This window comes from Punica granatum, chromosome 2, assembly GCF_007655135.1.
Source record: "Punica granatum isolate Tunisia-2019 chromosome 2, ASM765513v2, whole genome shotgun sequence".
Classification (NCBI taxonomy): Eukaryota; Viridiplantae; Streptophyta; class Magnoliopsida; order Myrtales; family Lythraceae; genus Punica; species Punica granatum.
In genome coordinates this window covers 24,759,504-24,776,342 of record NC_045128.1, presented here as the reverse complement: position 1 = coordinate 24,776,342, position 16,839 = coordinate 24,759,504, and the positions used below count along the sequence as shown (strand labels likewise).

The following is a 16,839-nucleotide window of genomic DNA, read 5'->3' as shown; positions in this document are numbered from 1 at the left end:
GGAAGTCGCTCTTTTTACCCGATCCCTCTTTAGGTAACATGACGCCTATGTGGCACCATGTGGACCCTCAATGGGAACCCAAAGAGACCCTCCCATTCTAGATGCTCTCACAGCATCCCAGAATCTGACTGGACATCCTTAAGCTCAAGACAACACTGGCTTCAACTTCTAGATGGTCCGTGATCTCCCCACGGACGGCCATCCAATTAACATTTCTGTTGCAAAAATCTGATTCACATATGGCCATTGTTTTATCTAAATTTGATATTGTAACAGTTCCAAGTAAATGGCTCTTATAGCAATAACACTAAATTTCACATTAAATGATGTAGTTTTACTTAATTACTTGGAAATACAAGCAGTTATTTTGTTATTTCTGCATTCTGACTAATTCTCACTTGTACCTGAAAAAGAAGAAACCAGCTGACCCCTATCGCATAAGGATTTACAACACCGGCTCAATCTTATCCACTATTGTACATGACAATGAAACTAACTGTTAAATGTACAAAAGGCTGACAGTAGGCAAATGCAAAGAAAGCAAAATAAGAGGAACTTCTTCTCCCAACAGCCTAGTGACTCATCTTTATTGCGAAAACTGGCCTCCTTGCTTCTAAAGAAATGAGTAGCATCGATTATTCAGAAGAGTAGGAATATTAGTGAGAACTTAGATTGTTGTACCCGTCACCATGAGTCCTCAGCTTCTTTCGGCGCGATCGAGGAAACAGCAGCTGTTGGATTTGTTTCTCTGCGGCAGCTTCAGATGTTGCCTGCAGCGACATTCAAACATCCTCAAAACAGAGAAGGAATTTTCATGAGAAAAGAAAGAGGAAAAGTTCTCAGAGCATATGTAAGTTCAGATAAAAACACTCTCCATTTGATTATGGCCGAGCACCCAAGAAAAATGCTGGAAGAAATGCTCCTCGGAAATTAGGATCAGAAATAGCTATAACAACAGTAATAATTTTGAATATTACTTCCAAATGTGATTCAAGTGCAGATAAATCAGAAAGAAGCTTCGACGGTGAAAACTGAAGATATAAGAGAGATTCCAAAAGATACCAAAACGGGAAAAATGAGAAAATTGGTGTGCCAAACTGTAACATGTAGCATGTTTACTTACCCGGATTTTGAATGGGAAACGGTGCGTTTGTACTTCAATACCTGAATATATTCTTACATCCATACCCAGACTGTCAACTCCAATCAGATTTGCACCCTATGCAGCATCATAAAACCAATCAAAGTTCAAGAGAATCTGCAAATTGCAGGCTCCATATAAGGAAAAGTAAAGTTTGGAAGAGGATGAACAAAACATTACTCTCCACAGTAGGTTGAGAAAATGCAGGAAATTAATCACTCTGGATAGTATTACAGGAAAACAACAGCCAATTTGACTTTTATTTGGAATTCCAAAGCTCCTTCGGGTTTTTGAGGAACCCTTTTTCTCATTCTCAGGACACAATTAACTCAGTAACTAAGACAATGATTGAAGTTGATCCTGAAATATTAAGAGGGGATGGCATCATATCTAATAAAACCTGAGATTTATTCCTGTAAAAGAAAACGTGAGTTGTCACTACTTCAACATTAAAAGAAGTAAAGTTTGGAAGAGGATGAACAAAACATTACTCTCCACAGTAGGTTGAGAAAATGCAGGAAATTAATCACTCTGGATAGTATTACAGGAAAACAACAGCCAATTTGACTTTTATTTGGAATTCCAAAGCTCCTTCGGGTTTTTGAGGAACCCTTTTTCTCATTCTCAGGACACAATTAACTCAGTAACTAAGACAATGATTGAAGTTGATCCTGAAATATTAAGAGGGGATGGCATCGTATCTAATAAAACCTGAGATTTATTCCTGTAAAAGAAAACGTGAGTTGTCACTACTTCAACATTAAAAGAATCTGCTTCAGGAACCGTTCTGGTTCCTTAAAATTAACAACTAGATTTCTGTTTTAGTTTCATCCAGCCAAAAACTGAACCATCCCAAGAACAACTCTGCCAGAAAGCATCAGCCGGATAGCTAAAAGTTCTAAATGCCACACTCAACCGGGGACAGAGGTACTAAAATCTTTTATTCCACACTACCTTAAATCTATTCTATAACAGAAAACTAGATATGACATATCATTCTTCATTTGATATCAACTATCATTGGTCACCGTTCCATTTTCATGCAACCCATATAGTGAAAGTTCATATATTGGAAGTTGTCCTTTACCTCCACATGAAGACCCTTCTTCTTGCACAGAGCTTTGAGGGCAACATTGCACCTGATTCCCTTCTGAGCAAACCGATCTAAAATTGTTGAAGTAGAGTGTACAAGGAAATCAGGCTCCGCATCCAGAAAATCATCCCGATTAATTTCACACTGGCAAAAACCAAGAGAAAGTCTAATGAGCAGAAATCTAAACCAAAAGCTTAAATTATATGACAAGAGAATGTTGATGTGGGACCAAAATAAGATTTGGACCTGAACACCATATACGGAGAATAGCTCTATTTTGAAGATCTCCAACCTGTAGAGGGTGGAGTTAAAGCCGTTTCCATTTCTCTTGGAGGAGTTAGAAAAATCAGCAGCTGAAAAAGAGGCACAAGCATCAGAACCAGAAAAATTTTTCCAGCTGCAGAAAATTGGAAAAGTGTTTCGAGTTTTACATTTTCTACTCTAAGAAAATAAAGAAAACAAAAGGAAAAAAGCCCCTTCAACAAATCACTAAGAATTGTTTTTTCAGCAGGAAAAATCTAAGATGTTCTGCCATGTCAAGCCAAAAAACTTTTCCATCCATTCACTAGAAGTTTACCAGCACTTGCATATAAAAAAGGGTCTAGTTATTCAGGGATGAACCAATCAAGGTCAAATCTTTCATTTCACAAACACAAGAACTGAATTTCGGAGATACAGTTACCTTTCCAGTCCAAATCATAGACATCGCCATCATCATCATTCCGGAAAAGCCTTCTCAAGTAAGGCTCCTCGTCACCGAAAACTGGTACCAGACATCCCAAAATTGACACACCATTTGAAGGACTGTCCATATCCTTATCGTACTCCTTACTTACTGACTGAAACAGATGCATACTAATTTTGTGCGTATGAGAGAGAGAGATATGCTATACATGAGTGATCAAGATAATTAAAGCCTCAAAAACCTATTCTAGAGGAAAAAACAAAGCTTCTACGTATTTAAGATATCAAGGCTACCTTCATTGTTAAATAGAAGAGTAAACAGGACATGGTTATTCATAGTCGACTTAGACGCCCGGGGAGGACATGCGAGATCACAACACTCTCCCCCAAGGCGAGGAAAAGTAAGTTTTCTCATTTTCCTAAGAAACTGCAGAAATAAGTAGAAGTTCATGGGACCAATGATGTTAAAGCAGGCGATCACCTTAGACAAGCACTTGGCAAAATAAATGGGATGAACCAATTTCGATGGTTCTGGCATCCCCCAATCAACGGGAATGATGGATTCATCACTTTCTGCTGCCTATATGAAATCAGCAAGAAAAAGTTCTGAGATGAGAATGCCTCCTAACTAAGGTAAGAGGTGTTAGGAGGTAAGAGGTGTTAAATAAGAAAATCCACCTTTTTGGTTTTCAAGGGTGAAAAAGATTCACCCCAGTGCTTCCATTTTCCATTCCACGAAAGACGAAAGCAAGTTGGCAGTTTTTACAAAGAAAACACCGACTACTCAAAATGATTTATCTTACTCTTGACCTATACACTTTCTCAGATCATGATATAAGAAAAATGAAAATGCTATTGTAGCCAAATGGTTCTGGCTATAGAAACTACCAGTCTCAAATGCACACATTTTGCTCACCTCAATATAATCATCTTCAAAGGTATAATCAGCAGGAACAATACCAGGAATGTTCGGCTCCCCTGCCATCCACTGGTTCTCATATACTGGCATGTCCATCCCAATGAAGACACTCTGCAAGTTACCATCCCAGTTTCAATTTTCCTTAGGGCAACCCATACTTCAAAAGGAAAATCAAAGTATGGTAAGGTAATTAATTGAATATTAGATGTAAATAACCAGGTGAGAACAAAAATAAATAAAACGATTTGAAAGGCCACGGCTGATTACTCCAAAATCTCAAGCTTATACATAACAGTGTTGGGATATAAATTGTTTCTAATGAGAACAATCCAAACTGATTCCCACAATGGAATGTACCAAACCTCAGATGCACTGACACAAGGGCTAAATCATATGAAACTCTATGAAATTATAATAGCAAGATGAGAAAGCCACATATGATTCCATGCACCTGCTATCAGTTGAATCATCTTAATTACCGAATAATCAGTATATACATGAACTAAAAAAACAGTGAGTCAGTGCTTCAAATACAAGGAGATCCTCACCACAGGGTTACTTGCTCCAGGATCTTCTATAATGTTCTCACTATCCAAAACTTCAAAAATAAGATCTGAACAGAAGAGAGAAAACAATCGCGTCAAAGCAATAGAAGATTTGCCACTAAAAAAAAGACATCAATAACTTATAGTTGGATGAAAGCCAAACCTCCATAGTCATCAAGCACATATTGGAAATCAGCCCATGATATCTGTTCATGGGGCTCACAATGTACAGTCCCAGGGAAAACAAGCAAACCACTGCTACAAGCCTGGCACAACCCACAAGAAGGTCACTATTATCAGCTTCTAATTTTCGTGTGCATGTCCGTGTGCGGGTAAGTTTAAGCTTTGTGATTGGTTGCCAGTCAATTATAGTAAAGCACATAGATGGGAGCATTGCATCACATTTATCATTCCACAAACAACAATCAGGTGTAACTAGAAGAATTATAAGGGCCAACAAATGCCTGATAATAAATGAGGGGATAAACAAGGCATGAGATTTAAAAATCTTTCAAGCCCTGTAAGTTACCTCTATAGTCGTCCTAGCAATTTCAGCAGAAGTGAGTTTAGTGTCTCGGATTGTTTTGCCAGCTTTCACCTCCTCAAGGGGATGATAACCATGGTCACTTATGTAATTTGATGAGTCGGGCAGAGAATCAGAATAATCCGCAGCAACCGAAATTCTTGAAAGGCACAGATTTCTCCCTACGTGCAACCAATGAATTTGTGCTGATCCAAACAACAAATTCCTGCATCGACAAAATAGAGTAAAAACACTTTTGGTAGGACAGTAGGACAAACCTTAGCAGAATGAAAACTTCTTTCATGGACTAATGAACACATCAATATACAACCCAAACACTTTATATCTTTTCCTAGTCCCAATATCAGTCTCTCATTAAAATGAAATAATGCATTTGTACAGTAGTCTGAGATGACTGGGATAACTATTCAAAGTTAACAATCAAGGTTGCTCCTATCACCTGTTAGCTGGAAGATTAACCCCAATTAAGGAATTTGAATAAAACAAGAGGCAAGTGAGGGGGCTGGAAACTAGAAATAAGGTCTAGCACCATGTTAGAAGCTAGTTCTGACACATTGAAAAGCCTAAATTTGGATAAAGCCTTGAATGAACTAGCAGTTCTATACAAAAATGTAAATATTACCACGCAAAACTATATTTTTCCCTTAAAGGTTCACACGGAAATGAAAACGGATGCCTATCTCAAAGAAAATATGACAGCAACTAACCACAAACAATATTCTACATAAGTGTAAATGTATCTCTTTGTAAGTGCAGAAACAGAAAAAATATTAATTAAACGCAGATCAGTCAACTTCAACCGGTCCAATTAAGCAGACCTCTCAGTGAAGGCCAATGAATGCAAGTCACATCCTGTACCTCATGCCAGGAAAATCAAGTGTTCTTTGACCTTCAGGGGAAGGTTTCATCAAAGAGCTCATAATCCCATATGATGTTGAGCATTCTGGGTTACATGGATTGTAATGGGAAGAACCTGAAAAGAATTCACAAAGTGACTAACTGCAGCCCAAGTATAGACAAAATACTCAAAGCAACTAAAACAAAAGATGGAATATTCAGAGTTTATAGTTTCAAATAGCGAAAACCAAATGTCCAATTGAATAAAACATTTGCATTATTGTGTGTGTATCTTTGAGCCTGAGAAATGCTCAATTCCTACTTGAACATGGAAAATGATTCTCCTGTGATAGCTCCTATTCCGGAAAATCAATATTGAAGTGTCCATCCTTGAATATATATCATCATTGCCAAGTCCAAAAAGATACCCAACAAGAAAACCTCAGCTAATTACCCAACTTCCAACGAATTAATAGCATGCAGTACGTCTGCATCACATTTGACAGAAAAAGTTCCTCATCTAATTACCCAACTTCCAACGAAGGGGGGGAAAAAAGGGTGTCCAAAACCATCTATAAACGCAAATGGGTTTTCTCCAAAACACGCTAAAGAACCGAAAGATTGCAAATTGACAAAGAACCCCCCCCCCCCCCCCCCCCCCCCCCCCCCCCCCCCCCCCCCCCCTATTACCACTCACAAGCTGATGAATAAGAAACCGCTTATATAAAAATATAAGGTAAACGGAACAGAGGAGGTTATGGGTTGTGATCGGAGATACCGAGGGAGAGTGAAGAAGCAACAGCGATCGACATCAGAGAGGGGAATCAGCGGAGAAGAGGAGGAGGATGGCGATTGTTGTCGAGGTGAGGGTCGCCGCCGTTGATTCTTGGTCGGTCTCTGAAATATAAATATTTTTTTTAAAAAAAAGACTTCAATTAATAAAAATGATGATTCGCTCGCAGAAATATTGAGTCAGGCAGGAAAGGGCACTGACCGTTTCTGTTTGTTTGCTTGTCTTTTTTTTTTTTTTTTTTCTCCTTTCATTTCCATGTCTGTCCAGAAAATTGAACCCTTCGCATTATATGCCCCACACAGACACACATGCAGCAGAGACACCCAGTGAGTTCAGTTGCTCTCCATCTTCGTCATTTTCCTCAGAAGCCTCCATTTCTCTCATTATAATATTCCCCACATATTCTTTTTGCGGAAATTCTTCAAGCCAAAAAGCAATGGAGCTTAATGTCACTTGACTGAAGAATCTCCATATTCTTTTGGCATCTCTCCTTAGAGCTACACATTTCAATCCCTCACTCTCTCTTTTTTTTTTTGGCAACTAATCCCCCACCCTTTAGTACTATATATTACACCCCAAAAAGAAAAAAGGAAAAATCCCTCTTTTCTTTTTATATTTATTTTTTTGGTAAATATGTTTCTTTTTTTTTCCCCTATTTTTTGAGGTTGGGAAGGACCGGAGGCATGCTTTCAGAAACCGAGCACAAACTTGCAAGTATCTGAGTGGTCAATGCTTCCAGTAGACTACCTCAAAAATAGTGAAAGAAAAAAAAACAATGTTCAAATTTAATGAAAGGATACAATCACACTGTATTATGGTGACATGGTTAATGCACCTTTCAAAGGTGTATTACTCCTTTTAATATTGTTGGTACTACCTTTGGAATTTTTAGTGTTAGTACTTCCTTTGAAATGCTCAGTGCAACGACAAATTTTCGAAAGTATTATGCAAATACCACACTTTTATAAGGGAGTACTACACCTTTCAAATTTGAGTACTAAGATTCTCACTATTATATGATGTCATGATATCATATATATATATATATATACATATATGGGATTAATTTGAAATAAAAGCATATCCATGCAATTATGTGTTGATTCAAGCAACTGTTCTAATCTACCCTTTTCGGATAATTCAGTAATTAATAACTAGAATAAATTCTACAAGTGTCCGCTTATGGTTTCATAAAAGGATAATGACAACTCCTACTTTCAGAATAGGACACTAATCACCCCATACTTTTGCTTACGTGGTAGTGGGTGTCACATATACAACTAGCTGAGATGGCACTCAAATATTATTATGCTAATTTAGAAAAAAAAATTAAAAATTTAGGGAGGATATATAGGAGCACGATGGGGCTCCCCCGTCAACTCCCGCGACCAGCCCCTCTCAAACTGTTATATTATCTATAATCATCACCATCGTCATCAACATCATCTATTACTACCATTAAGGGAGAGATTTCTCTTTAATCCAACTCGCTTTCACTGTCCATGTTATTCATGCTGGATACACTAAAATTAATAGGAGCCAATAATCGAATATTAAAATGACAGTTTCTCAAAAAACCTATCCACTTACTTCTCTCTCCATTTCACCCTCAAATTCTTATTATTCTTTCCTCTTTTTTTTTGTTATATTGCCTTTTTTCCAAAATTGTGGTCGGGCAATTTATTTTATATAATTTAATATTTAATTGACAATTTTATCATTTTAATAATATTATAACAAATGTTATGAATATACGTGGGTAACATAGATTTCTATTACTTATCATTTGAATTGACAAATTAAATATCGATTTCATGTATCATTTCAATCCGGCCATTAATGAAAGTAATATTTTCTTTAGTGATTCCGCCTACCTCTAGTTAAATTTACCACAATTTAAAAAAAAATCATTGTAATTTTCTTTTCATATTGATCTTTTGTTAGCAGAGTTAATTGCACCAATGGTCCAAAAAGTTTCATAAATGTTACACGTTAGTTCAAAAAAAATTTTTGGTAACTCGTTGGTACATTAAATTTCAAAACAGTTTCAATACAGTGCATTCCGTCATTTCTTGCTTAATGTCGTTAGTTCAACGCTGATGTGGCTTATTACGAATCACTGTTATCTTTCTCTCTCTCTCTCTCAATTAAAAAAATACTCTCCCTCATATGTTTGTCCACCTCTCTCTTCTCTCTCCTCTCTCTCTCTCTCTCACGTCTCTCACTCTCCTCTTCCCACCCAGATCTCTCTATCCACTCTCTCCTCACTCTCTCTTTTCTTTCTCTATCCCTCTTGTTTCAACTTTTCCCGTAACCCCCTAATTCCCCTCCCCCCCTGCCATCGCTCCGTCACTTCAAAGAACCCGAGAGAGGAGGAGGAGAAGAAATGGAAAGAATGTCACATGCATGGGGGGGCCGGGCCCGTGTCTGTCAAACACGCCGAAGAAATGCACAGGCAACCGGTGGGTAATCTCAAAGCGGCAGAGCGGCGTCCGCACGTCCACAGCGTCCTCCATCTCCTTGGACCTCCTTGTTACTGACATCGTCCCGTACATAGGCTCCTTGTGAAGCCTCTGCGCCATCGGGTGGTTCGCGTTGCCTCCCGACGAAGACGGCGAGGAGTTAGGGAGAACCTAGACGGCACCCTTCGACGAACGAGGCCGCTTCCCCTCCCTCGTGAGCTCGACGAGCTCGGGAGCATGGTCGGCGACTTCCTTGAGGCTATTGGCAACCGCTACAAGGTGCGATCCGATGGTGGAGAGGGAGGAGAGGCGGCGCATCTGGATCCCGCAGTGGCACCTCTCGTGGCACTTCTCGGGCGAGTCGTCGTTGTCCTGGTTCAGCATTATGCAGTAGAAACAAGAGGGATTGAGAGAGAAAAGAGAGAGTGAGGAGAGATTGGATAGAGAGATATAGGTGGGGAGAGGAGAGTGAGAGACGTGAAAGAGAAGAGAGAGAATGGACAGACATAGATAGAGAAAGTATTTTTTTTAATTGAGAGAGAGAGAGAGGACAGTGATCCGTAATAAGCCATGTCAGCGTCGAACTAACGGCGTCACGTAAGAGATGACATAATGCACTGTATCGAAACAGTTTTGAAACTTAATGTACCAATAAGTAATCAAAAAAAATTTTAGACCAACATGTAACATTTATAAAACATTTTAGACCATTGATGCAATTAACCCTTTCGTAGCATGCAATATATTTATCGATCATAATGCATGTTCATCTTTTGACCAAAAGAAATGCATATTATTTACCCAAATAAAAATAGAAAAATGCAGGTTAAGAGAATATAGAGAATGACAGGGGAATATATACATTTGTCTTGTTGTAAATATTAACCAAAATAAGAATGTGTAGACATCATAATCCTAGATAGACAAGTTAGTCTACCTCAACTGACGTAGCCTGGTGCATATGCTTTCAAAACCAACCACCTAATTGGCACGATTAGTGACCGCACCAAACCCCTTTGGCTTGGTTATTTACTGTGCCAAGGGAGATCCTTCGTCCTTCCCTTGCTCAGCTTCTGCCACCTGTTCCTAGGAATATCCCCAATTTGCTTCATTTGTGATCCTAGCTAGTTCATTAATTTCTTCATTGAATCGGGGCGAAACTCCTCTTGCTTATAAAAGCTCCATCATTTGCTCTATTGAGGGAAGATTTCTCCCGTTTGATTTCTAAGGGAGAATTCTTTTATTTGTCCTTCTCAAAACCCGCATTTCTTCTCCAATCAAAACTTCATCGAGCTTCTTTTTTGTCTTGAGGAAAAAAGAATGTGAGTCGTGAATCTTCTTTTATCCCATTTGTTTCAAATCTCTTCTAGGTTACTCGAAAGCTTGCGTAACTTAAGCAGAAAGGCTCCTGTGCACACTGCTGATCACAAAGACCATTAGGTTAGTTCACCATTCGCAGTGCGTGACTCATGTAAGACAATCACTTCAGCCGCGACAAAAATGTCACTAAAACGGATTTTATCTCTTTATTTATAGGCGATTAAAATGGATTCCATGTGTATTGGGTGATTGAAATGGGTACTCTAGGCCCTTGAATGGTGATCGTGTTTGATGGTCTGATTCATGATGCTCTTAACTCGCTTGTGGTTTCATCTGGCCGCTAGAGAATACGAGGCTGATATGATCGTTTTGGTTTGATTTTTCTTTCCATGACCAAATAACCACCTCCCTTGATCATCTAGGGACTTTGATCAATAGTTTGGTTTTGGTATCTCATTTAACACTTGTTTGAAATCCAATACACTTCAATGAATTTGTTTGTGTTCCCTTATCACGCATCTTAGTTTAATTAGCATTTTCATATTTATGCATCTTCTTCTATATCTAGCAAATAGCGTTAGGTCATGCTCATGCCATATTTCTTCCTTTATGAATAATGGGCTAGTAAACTAGGATCAAAAGAAAAGGTTTGCATCCATATAGCCTAAGTCATCTTGCTCATTAGGTTTGCATCCACCGCAAGGATATAGACTCATTGATACACGTCTACAGCCAAAATATAACTTTTTGGCGCCATTTGTACTTTTTGTAGCGGAAAAAAATAATTTGTGCCTACTGATGAATTTAATTGCCACGAGCACGTCGTGGTTCATAGTTAATAGCATTTGCCTCGATTTAGTCGTGGCAAATTATTGAAGTCCAACAATTAAAATAATTAAAATATTAATTTAAAAATCATATTATTTAAAAAAATTAAAGAAATGAAAAAAATTAAAAGGAAATAAAATATTAATTTTACGAATAAAAGTTTGATGTGTGTATATATATATATATATATATATATTTTTTGTATGAAAAAGTATCAATAAAGAGATGGTAGCCTGGTGGAAAGGAGATAGAGCTACAAAGGAGAGGTCAAGGGTTTCGAATCCTGTCATATATTGTTTCTACGTAAATTGTTATTCGTAACTACTAATCAGTTGCTAAGACATTAATATCACGAGTAAGTAACGACAATTTTTTCAACATTAATATATTGTGGCGAATGGTTGTATCTTAAGTTTATAAGATTTAAAATATTAATTTTCATTCTATAGATTTATAAGTGTACCACATCTATTTGTTTTACAAATAGAATTGCCACTATATATATTTATTTATACTTAGTATTGTAGCTTATCTTTACTGTATTGTGTTTGTTTCGATTCCGATAACTTTTTGACACATAGCGTCAAACAAGAATGTACTCAAAAAATAAACATTCTAACACGAAATATTGAAATTATTGTAATTTAAATAAGTTATAAACTTAACTGAAGATTCTAATATTAATATTATCTAAAAAAGCACACATAAATGTGGGAGAAGGGACCAAAATCTATCATAACAGTATATGGAATAAAGATAAAAAGGAGACACGTAGAAAATAAATAAAAATTTATTGGAAAAATCAAGTTTTTATCTATTTAAAAATCACACACGAGAATGCTTCATATTGGCATAACTTTACATTTACAAGAAAAAAATAACTAGGACATTTTAACCTCATAATAACAGGGGATTACTTAAATTGGTGACCAACTGAGATAAATTTGTTATATCTAAAGAATATAAAATATAAAAATTAATATACATATATATATAAAGGACAGGTCTGAAGCGGCCCCTCTAATTTTAACTAAGTTTTAAAGTTCGTTGAAAGTATCTCATAATCACGACGTAGAAAATAAATACAAGTTTATTAGAAAAAATAAAGTTTGAATCAGTTTAAAAATTATACATGAGAATACTCCGTATTGGCATAACTCTACATTTCAGAGTGTTGGGCCGGTTTCTCTCCTATATGGAGAATGGTGAGTGCGGGTGTTGGAAGTAATCCCACATGGAAAAGTTGAGAGGAAATCCATAGGTTTATAAGAGATAACGGTCTAGCAACCCATAGGCTTAAGGTTTTGGGTTGCGGATGGGCCCGAATCCAAAGTAGACCTATGGATTTGGCCTAACAAGTGGTATCAGAGCCCAAGGTAACGATCCTAGGGAAGTGCACATGTTATGCGTGGAAACCCACACCGCACCAAGACCCGAGTGTGGAACTCGTGACTAGTGAAGGGCCTAACAATTGGCATCCGAGTCCGGAAGTGGAAGCCCGGCTCGAAGTCCTCCATATAGTCGAGAAAGGGGGAATTGTTGGGCCGGTTTCTCTCCTATATGGAGAATGGTGAGTGCGGGTGTTGGAAGTAATCCTACATGGAAAAGTTGAGAGGAAATCCATAGGTTTATAAGAGATAATGGTCTAGTAACCCATAGGCTTAAGTTTTTGGGTTGCGGATGGGCCCGAGTCTAAAGTAAACCTGTGGATTTGGCCTAACACAGAGAAACAAGAATCATGACATTCAAACAACACAATAATAAAAGATTATTTAAATTGGTGACCAATTGGGACAAAAGTATTCATATCTGAGGAATATAAAAATCAAAAAAGAAATATACATATATATAAATGTATACATGTACATATACATATATACGTATATAAAGACGGGCCTTAAGCGGTCTCGCTAATTTTAAGTGGGTTTCAAATTTTATTAAAAGTATCTCGTAGTCACGAGTAAGTCAATGCCCAAGCGAGAATTGTCAATGGATTGTGGTACCTTGCATTTCATCTTTAAAAAAAAAAAGATATTTCTAATGTCACAATAAGAAAAAGCTATTTAGATTGGAGATGAACTGAAATTAAAATTTTTATATATTAAATAAATAAATTATTAAAAATGTAAAATAAGAAATATTCTCCGTTAATTTTAATGTTTGAAAGTTATTAGAAGTATCTCGTGGTACTTAAGTCAAAGTCCAAGCAAGATTGTTCAGTCAATGGGGTGGTGTAAACTTTTATTTGACCATAAAAAAGAATTAAGATATTTGTGAAGTCACAAGAAATTAAATTACTTAATTAAATTTGCATTTATTATTATTATTATTATTAGTAATAATAATAATAATAATATAGATATTACGGTAGGCGAAAGCAAAAGCAAACAGTACTGCAATGCCATGCAGTGGTTCATGCCTAAAAGGTTTCTCTTCTTCTCACAACTTGCTGAAAACCCAGCAGGTCAAATTCAATGGCAATTTCATTTTCGAGATCTGCCCTTTATTGCTCACAACCGTCCCCTAACTCTGCAGTTCCAAATTTCCAAGAATCCCAATCTTTGGGTATATATATATACCAGTTCGAATGTGGCAAAATTACCATCTGACATAACAGTGTGCCGCTTGATGTGTGTTAAGTGATTGAACAAAGGTAAGGCATCAGAAAAATCATGGCAAGTTCGGGGGTGACCTTACATTTACATCTAAAAATCACACATGAGAATGCTTCATATTGGCATAACTTTACATTTACAAGAAAAAATAACTAGGACATTCTAACCTCATAATAACAAGGGATTACTTAAATTGGTGACCAACTAAGCTAAATTTGTTATATCTAAAGAATATAAAAATATAAAAATTAATATACATATATATATAAGGACAGGTCTGAAGCGGCCACTCTAATTTTAATTGAGTTTCAAAGTTTGTTGAAAGTATCTCATAGTCACGACGTAGAAAATAAATACAATTTTATTAGAAAAAATAAAGTTTGAATCAGTTTAAAAATCATATATGAGAATACTCCATATTATCATAACCCTACATTTCCGAGAAACAAGAATCATGACATTCTAACAACACAATAAGAAAAGATTATTAAATTGGTGACTAGTTGGGACAAAGTATTCATATCTGAAGAATATAAAAATCAAAAAAGAAATATACATATACATCTATATGTATATAAAGACAAGCGGCCTCACTAATTTTAAGTGGGTTTCAAAATTTATTAAAGTATCTCGTAACAATGAGCAAGTCAATGTCCAAGCGAGAATTGTCAATGAATTGTGGTACCTTGCATTTCACCTTTTAAAAAAAAGATATTTCTAATGTCACAATAAGAAAAGGCTATTTAAATTGGAGATGAATTGATATTAAACTTTTTATATTTAAATAAATAAATTATTAAAAATGTAAAAATAAGAAATATATATTTAAGGGGCTCCATTAATTTTAATGTTTGAAAGTCATTAGCAGTATCTCGTGGTACTTAAGTCAAAGTCCAAGCAAGATTGTTCAGTCAATGGGGTAGTGTAAACTTTTATTTGACCATAAAAAAGAATTAAGATATTTCTGAAGTCATAATAAATTAAATTACTTAATTAAATTTGCATTTTATTATTATTATTATTATTATTATTATTAGTATTAATAATAATAATAATATAGATATTACGGTACGGGAAAGCAAAAGCAAACAGTACTGCAATGCCATGCAGTGGTTCATGCCTAAAAGGTTTCTCTTCTTCTCACAACTTGCTGAAAACCCAGCAGGTCAAATTCAATGGCAATTTCATTTTCGAGATCTTCCCTTTATTGCTCACAACCGTCCCCTAACTCTGCAGTTCCAAATTTCCAAGAATCCCAATCTTTGTGTGTATATATACCAGTTCGAATGTGGCAAAATTACCATCTTATATAACAGTGTGCCGCTTGATATGTGTTGAGTGATTGAACAAAGGTAAGGCATCAGAAAAATCATGGCAAGTTCAGGGGTGACCTTACTTTTACTGGTGCTTGTCTTCATGTTTTTGGCTGCGCATGGGACTGCTCGGGCGATCCCTGGCACTCTCAATCACCATGATGACAACATTAACAATAATGGTAACGATAATAACAACATGAAGCATGAGGTCAATCCCAAGGATGAAGCTACTCCGTCTGAGTGTGGTGGCAGCGAAGACCAGCTCGATGATCAGAAGAACTTCATTCCTATTGGTGGAGGGATGGGAGGTGCAATGGGCGGCTTTGCTGGGATGGGAGGCTATGCGGGTATCGGCGGAGTGATGCCAAGGCTCGGTGGGGTAGGGGCAGGAATGGGGAGTGGTTTCGGGATGGGTGGTGGTTTTGGGGCAGGTACTGGGGCCGGGTCTGGGATGGGAGCTGGACCATGGGGTGGCCTCGGTGGGTTCCCGATCGGTGGGCTTGGCGGTGGCTCCACTGGTGGAGATGCAGGCGTCCCCCTTCCTCTCCCCTGATTATGTACTTACTCTTGCTCCCTTTAGAGGGGCAGGGTTGAAGCTTGCTAGACTTTAGAATAATTTCATCAGCTGTCTGTCTTTATTTAATTTTTTTTTCTAGGTTTATTCGGTCATTCCCCGGGTTGTTAGGGTGTCTTTGTAATCTCCGTAATGTTTGTCTTCGGGTGTCGTTGCACTCTTTGGTTGCTTTGTTTGGGCACCTGACATGTTTAGGATATTTCCACCCACGTCCTTTTCATCAAGAAAAACTAGGGGAGTGAATAAAATTTGGCAAAAATAGATGCCTAAACTGTAGACCAAGCAAACTTATGCTGAAAAATGTTGAGTCTGATCAAAGTTTTTAGAAGATATTTGGCAAGGCTGCAACAAAGTTGCTCTTAAGCATGAATTAAATGAAATAAATTAAACTATACATGAGTTTAAGCATATTATTTTATAATTTGTTGAGTAAATTCTGCTTACGCTCTTGTAGTTTAGTTAAAAGCCGGCTATATAGCTTTAAGAATATGACATTTTTCCCTCCTGCATTTGTTGAAATGACAGTTCATATGACGCCACGTGCACATATCTACTGATTTCCACTAATTTTTTTAAAATTTAAAAAACGAAAAATCCAAAACAAAAGTATGAAGTTAGGGAGGGCCCGTGGTGGCAGGCCAGCAGCCACCTCCCCTTAATGTAAGAGCAACTACAATACAAGGGTCCCATCTCCATTTTTGGGGGACCCACCTTAGTGCCACCTACATGAAAATGGGGACTCATAGTAAATGGAAACTCACCCGACAATGATAGTCCCATCCCCATTCCAAAAGAAAATATTAATATTGTTTTTTTCGCTGGCAGCAGCTGGCCCCGTGTGAACCCACTGCTGCCCCATTGGCTCTTTCATCTTCCTTTAAAAGGAAAAAAATAAAAATAAAATAAAAGGTGAAGCTGTAACTGGGGCAGACTGCAATCACGCGATAGGCTCTAATTGGAGTGTGCCGTAGCGGGGACGCTCCCTGCTAGTAGCGAATCGACCTCATAGGGAGTAGGGTTGGCAAAAACGTACCCGGCCCGACAGCCCGCCCGGGCCCGGTCCGAAAAGACCAGGGCCCTACGTATCTCGAGAATTATGTTTACACTATACTAGTACTAGTGATGCTTTCAGCTACTAGACTCTCACCATCAAGGGTGCAGCATTCCA

The 16,839-nt window shown here is 37.4% G+C and overlaps 2 protein-coding genes across 5 annotated transcripts; one reads left to right on the top strand and one right to left on the bottom strand.

Annotated features, from left to right (window-relative positions):
- Window positions 1-296: 296 nt before the first annotated feature.
- LOC116196838 (uncharacterized protein At3g49140) lies at window positions 297-6,978 on the bottom strand. 4 transcript variants are annotated; one of them, XM_031526748.1, is made up of 13 exons: window positions 6,758-6,978; window positions 6,542-6,660; window positions 5,785-5,899; window positions 4,912-5,131; window positions 4,546-4,648; window positions 4,386-4,450; window positions 3,835-3,948; window positions 3,400-3,498; window positions 2,917-3,073; window positions 2,481-2,587; window positions 2,229-2,378; window positions 1,124-1,219; window positions 297-770 (listed from the first exon to the last, which is right to left on the bottom strand). In XM_031526748.1, the coding sequence occupies exons 2-13, from the start codon at window positions 6,573-6,575 to the stop codon at window positions 657-659; spliced, it is 1,374 nt and encodes a 457-aa protein (XP_031382608.1). In that variant the 5' UTR covers window positions 6,576-6,660; window positions 6,758-6,978; the 3' UTR covers window positions 297-656. The 4 variants fall into 4 exon arrangements, with proteins under 4 accessions (XP_031382608.1, XP_031382607.1, XP_031382609.1 ...); XM_031526747.1 differs by lacking the exon at window positions 6,758-6,978 and having other exon boundaries at window positions 6,542-6,705; XM_031526749.1 differs by lacking the exons at window positions 3,400-3,498; window positions 6,758-6,978 and having other exon boundaries at window positions 6,542-6,705.
- An 8,174-nt stretch (window positions 6,979-15,152) lies between these two features.
- On the top strand, window positions 15,153-15,650 carry LOC116193809 (glycine-rich protein 5-like). Its single transcript, XM_031522556.1, has one exon. The coding sequence runs from the start codon at window positions 15,153-15,155 to the stop codon at window positions 15,648-15,650; it is 498 nt and encodes a 165-aa protein (XP_031378416.1).
- Window positions 15,651-16,839: the final 1,189 nt, after the last annotated feature.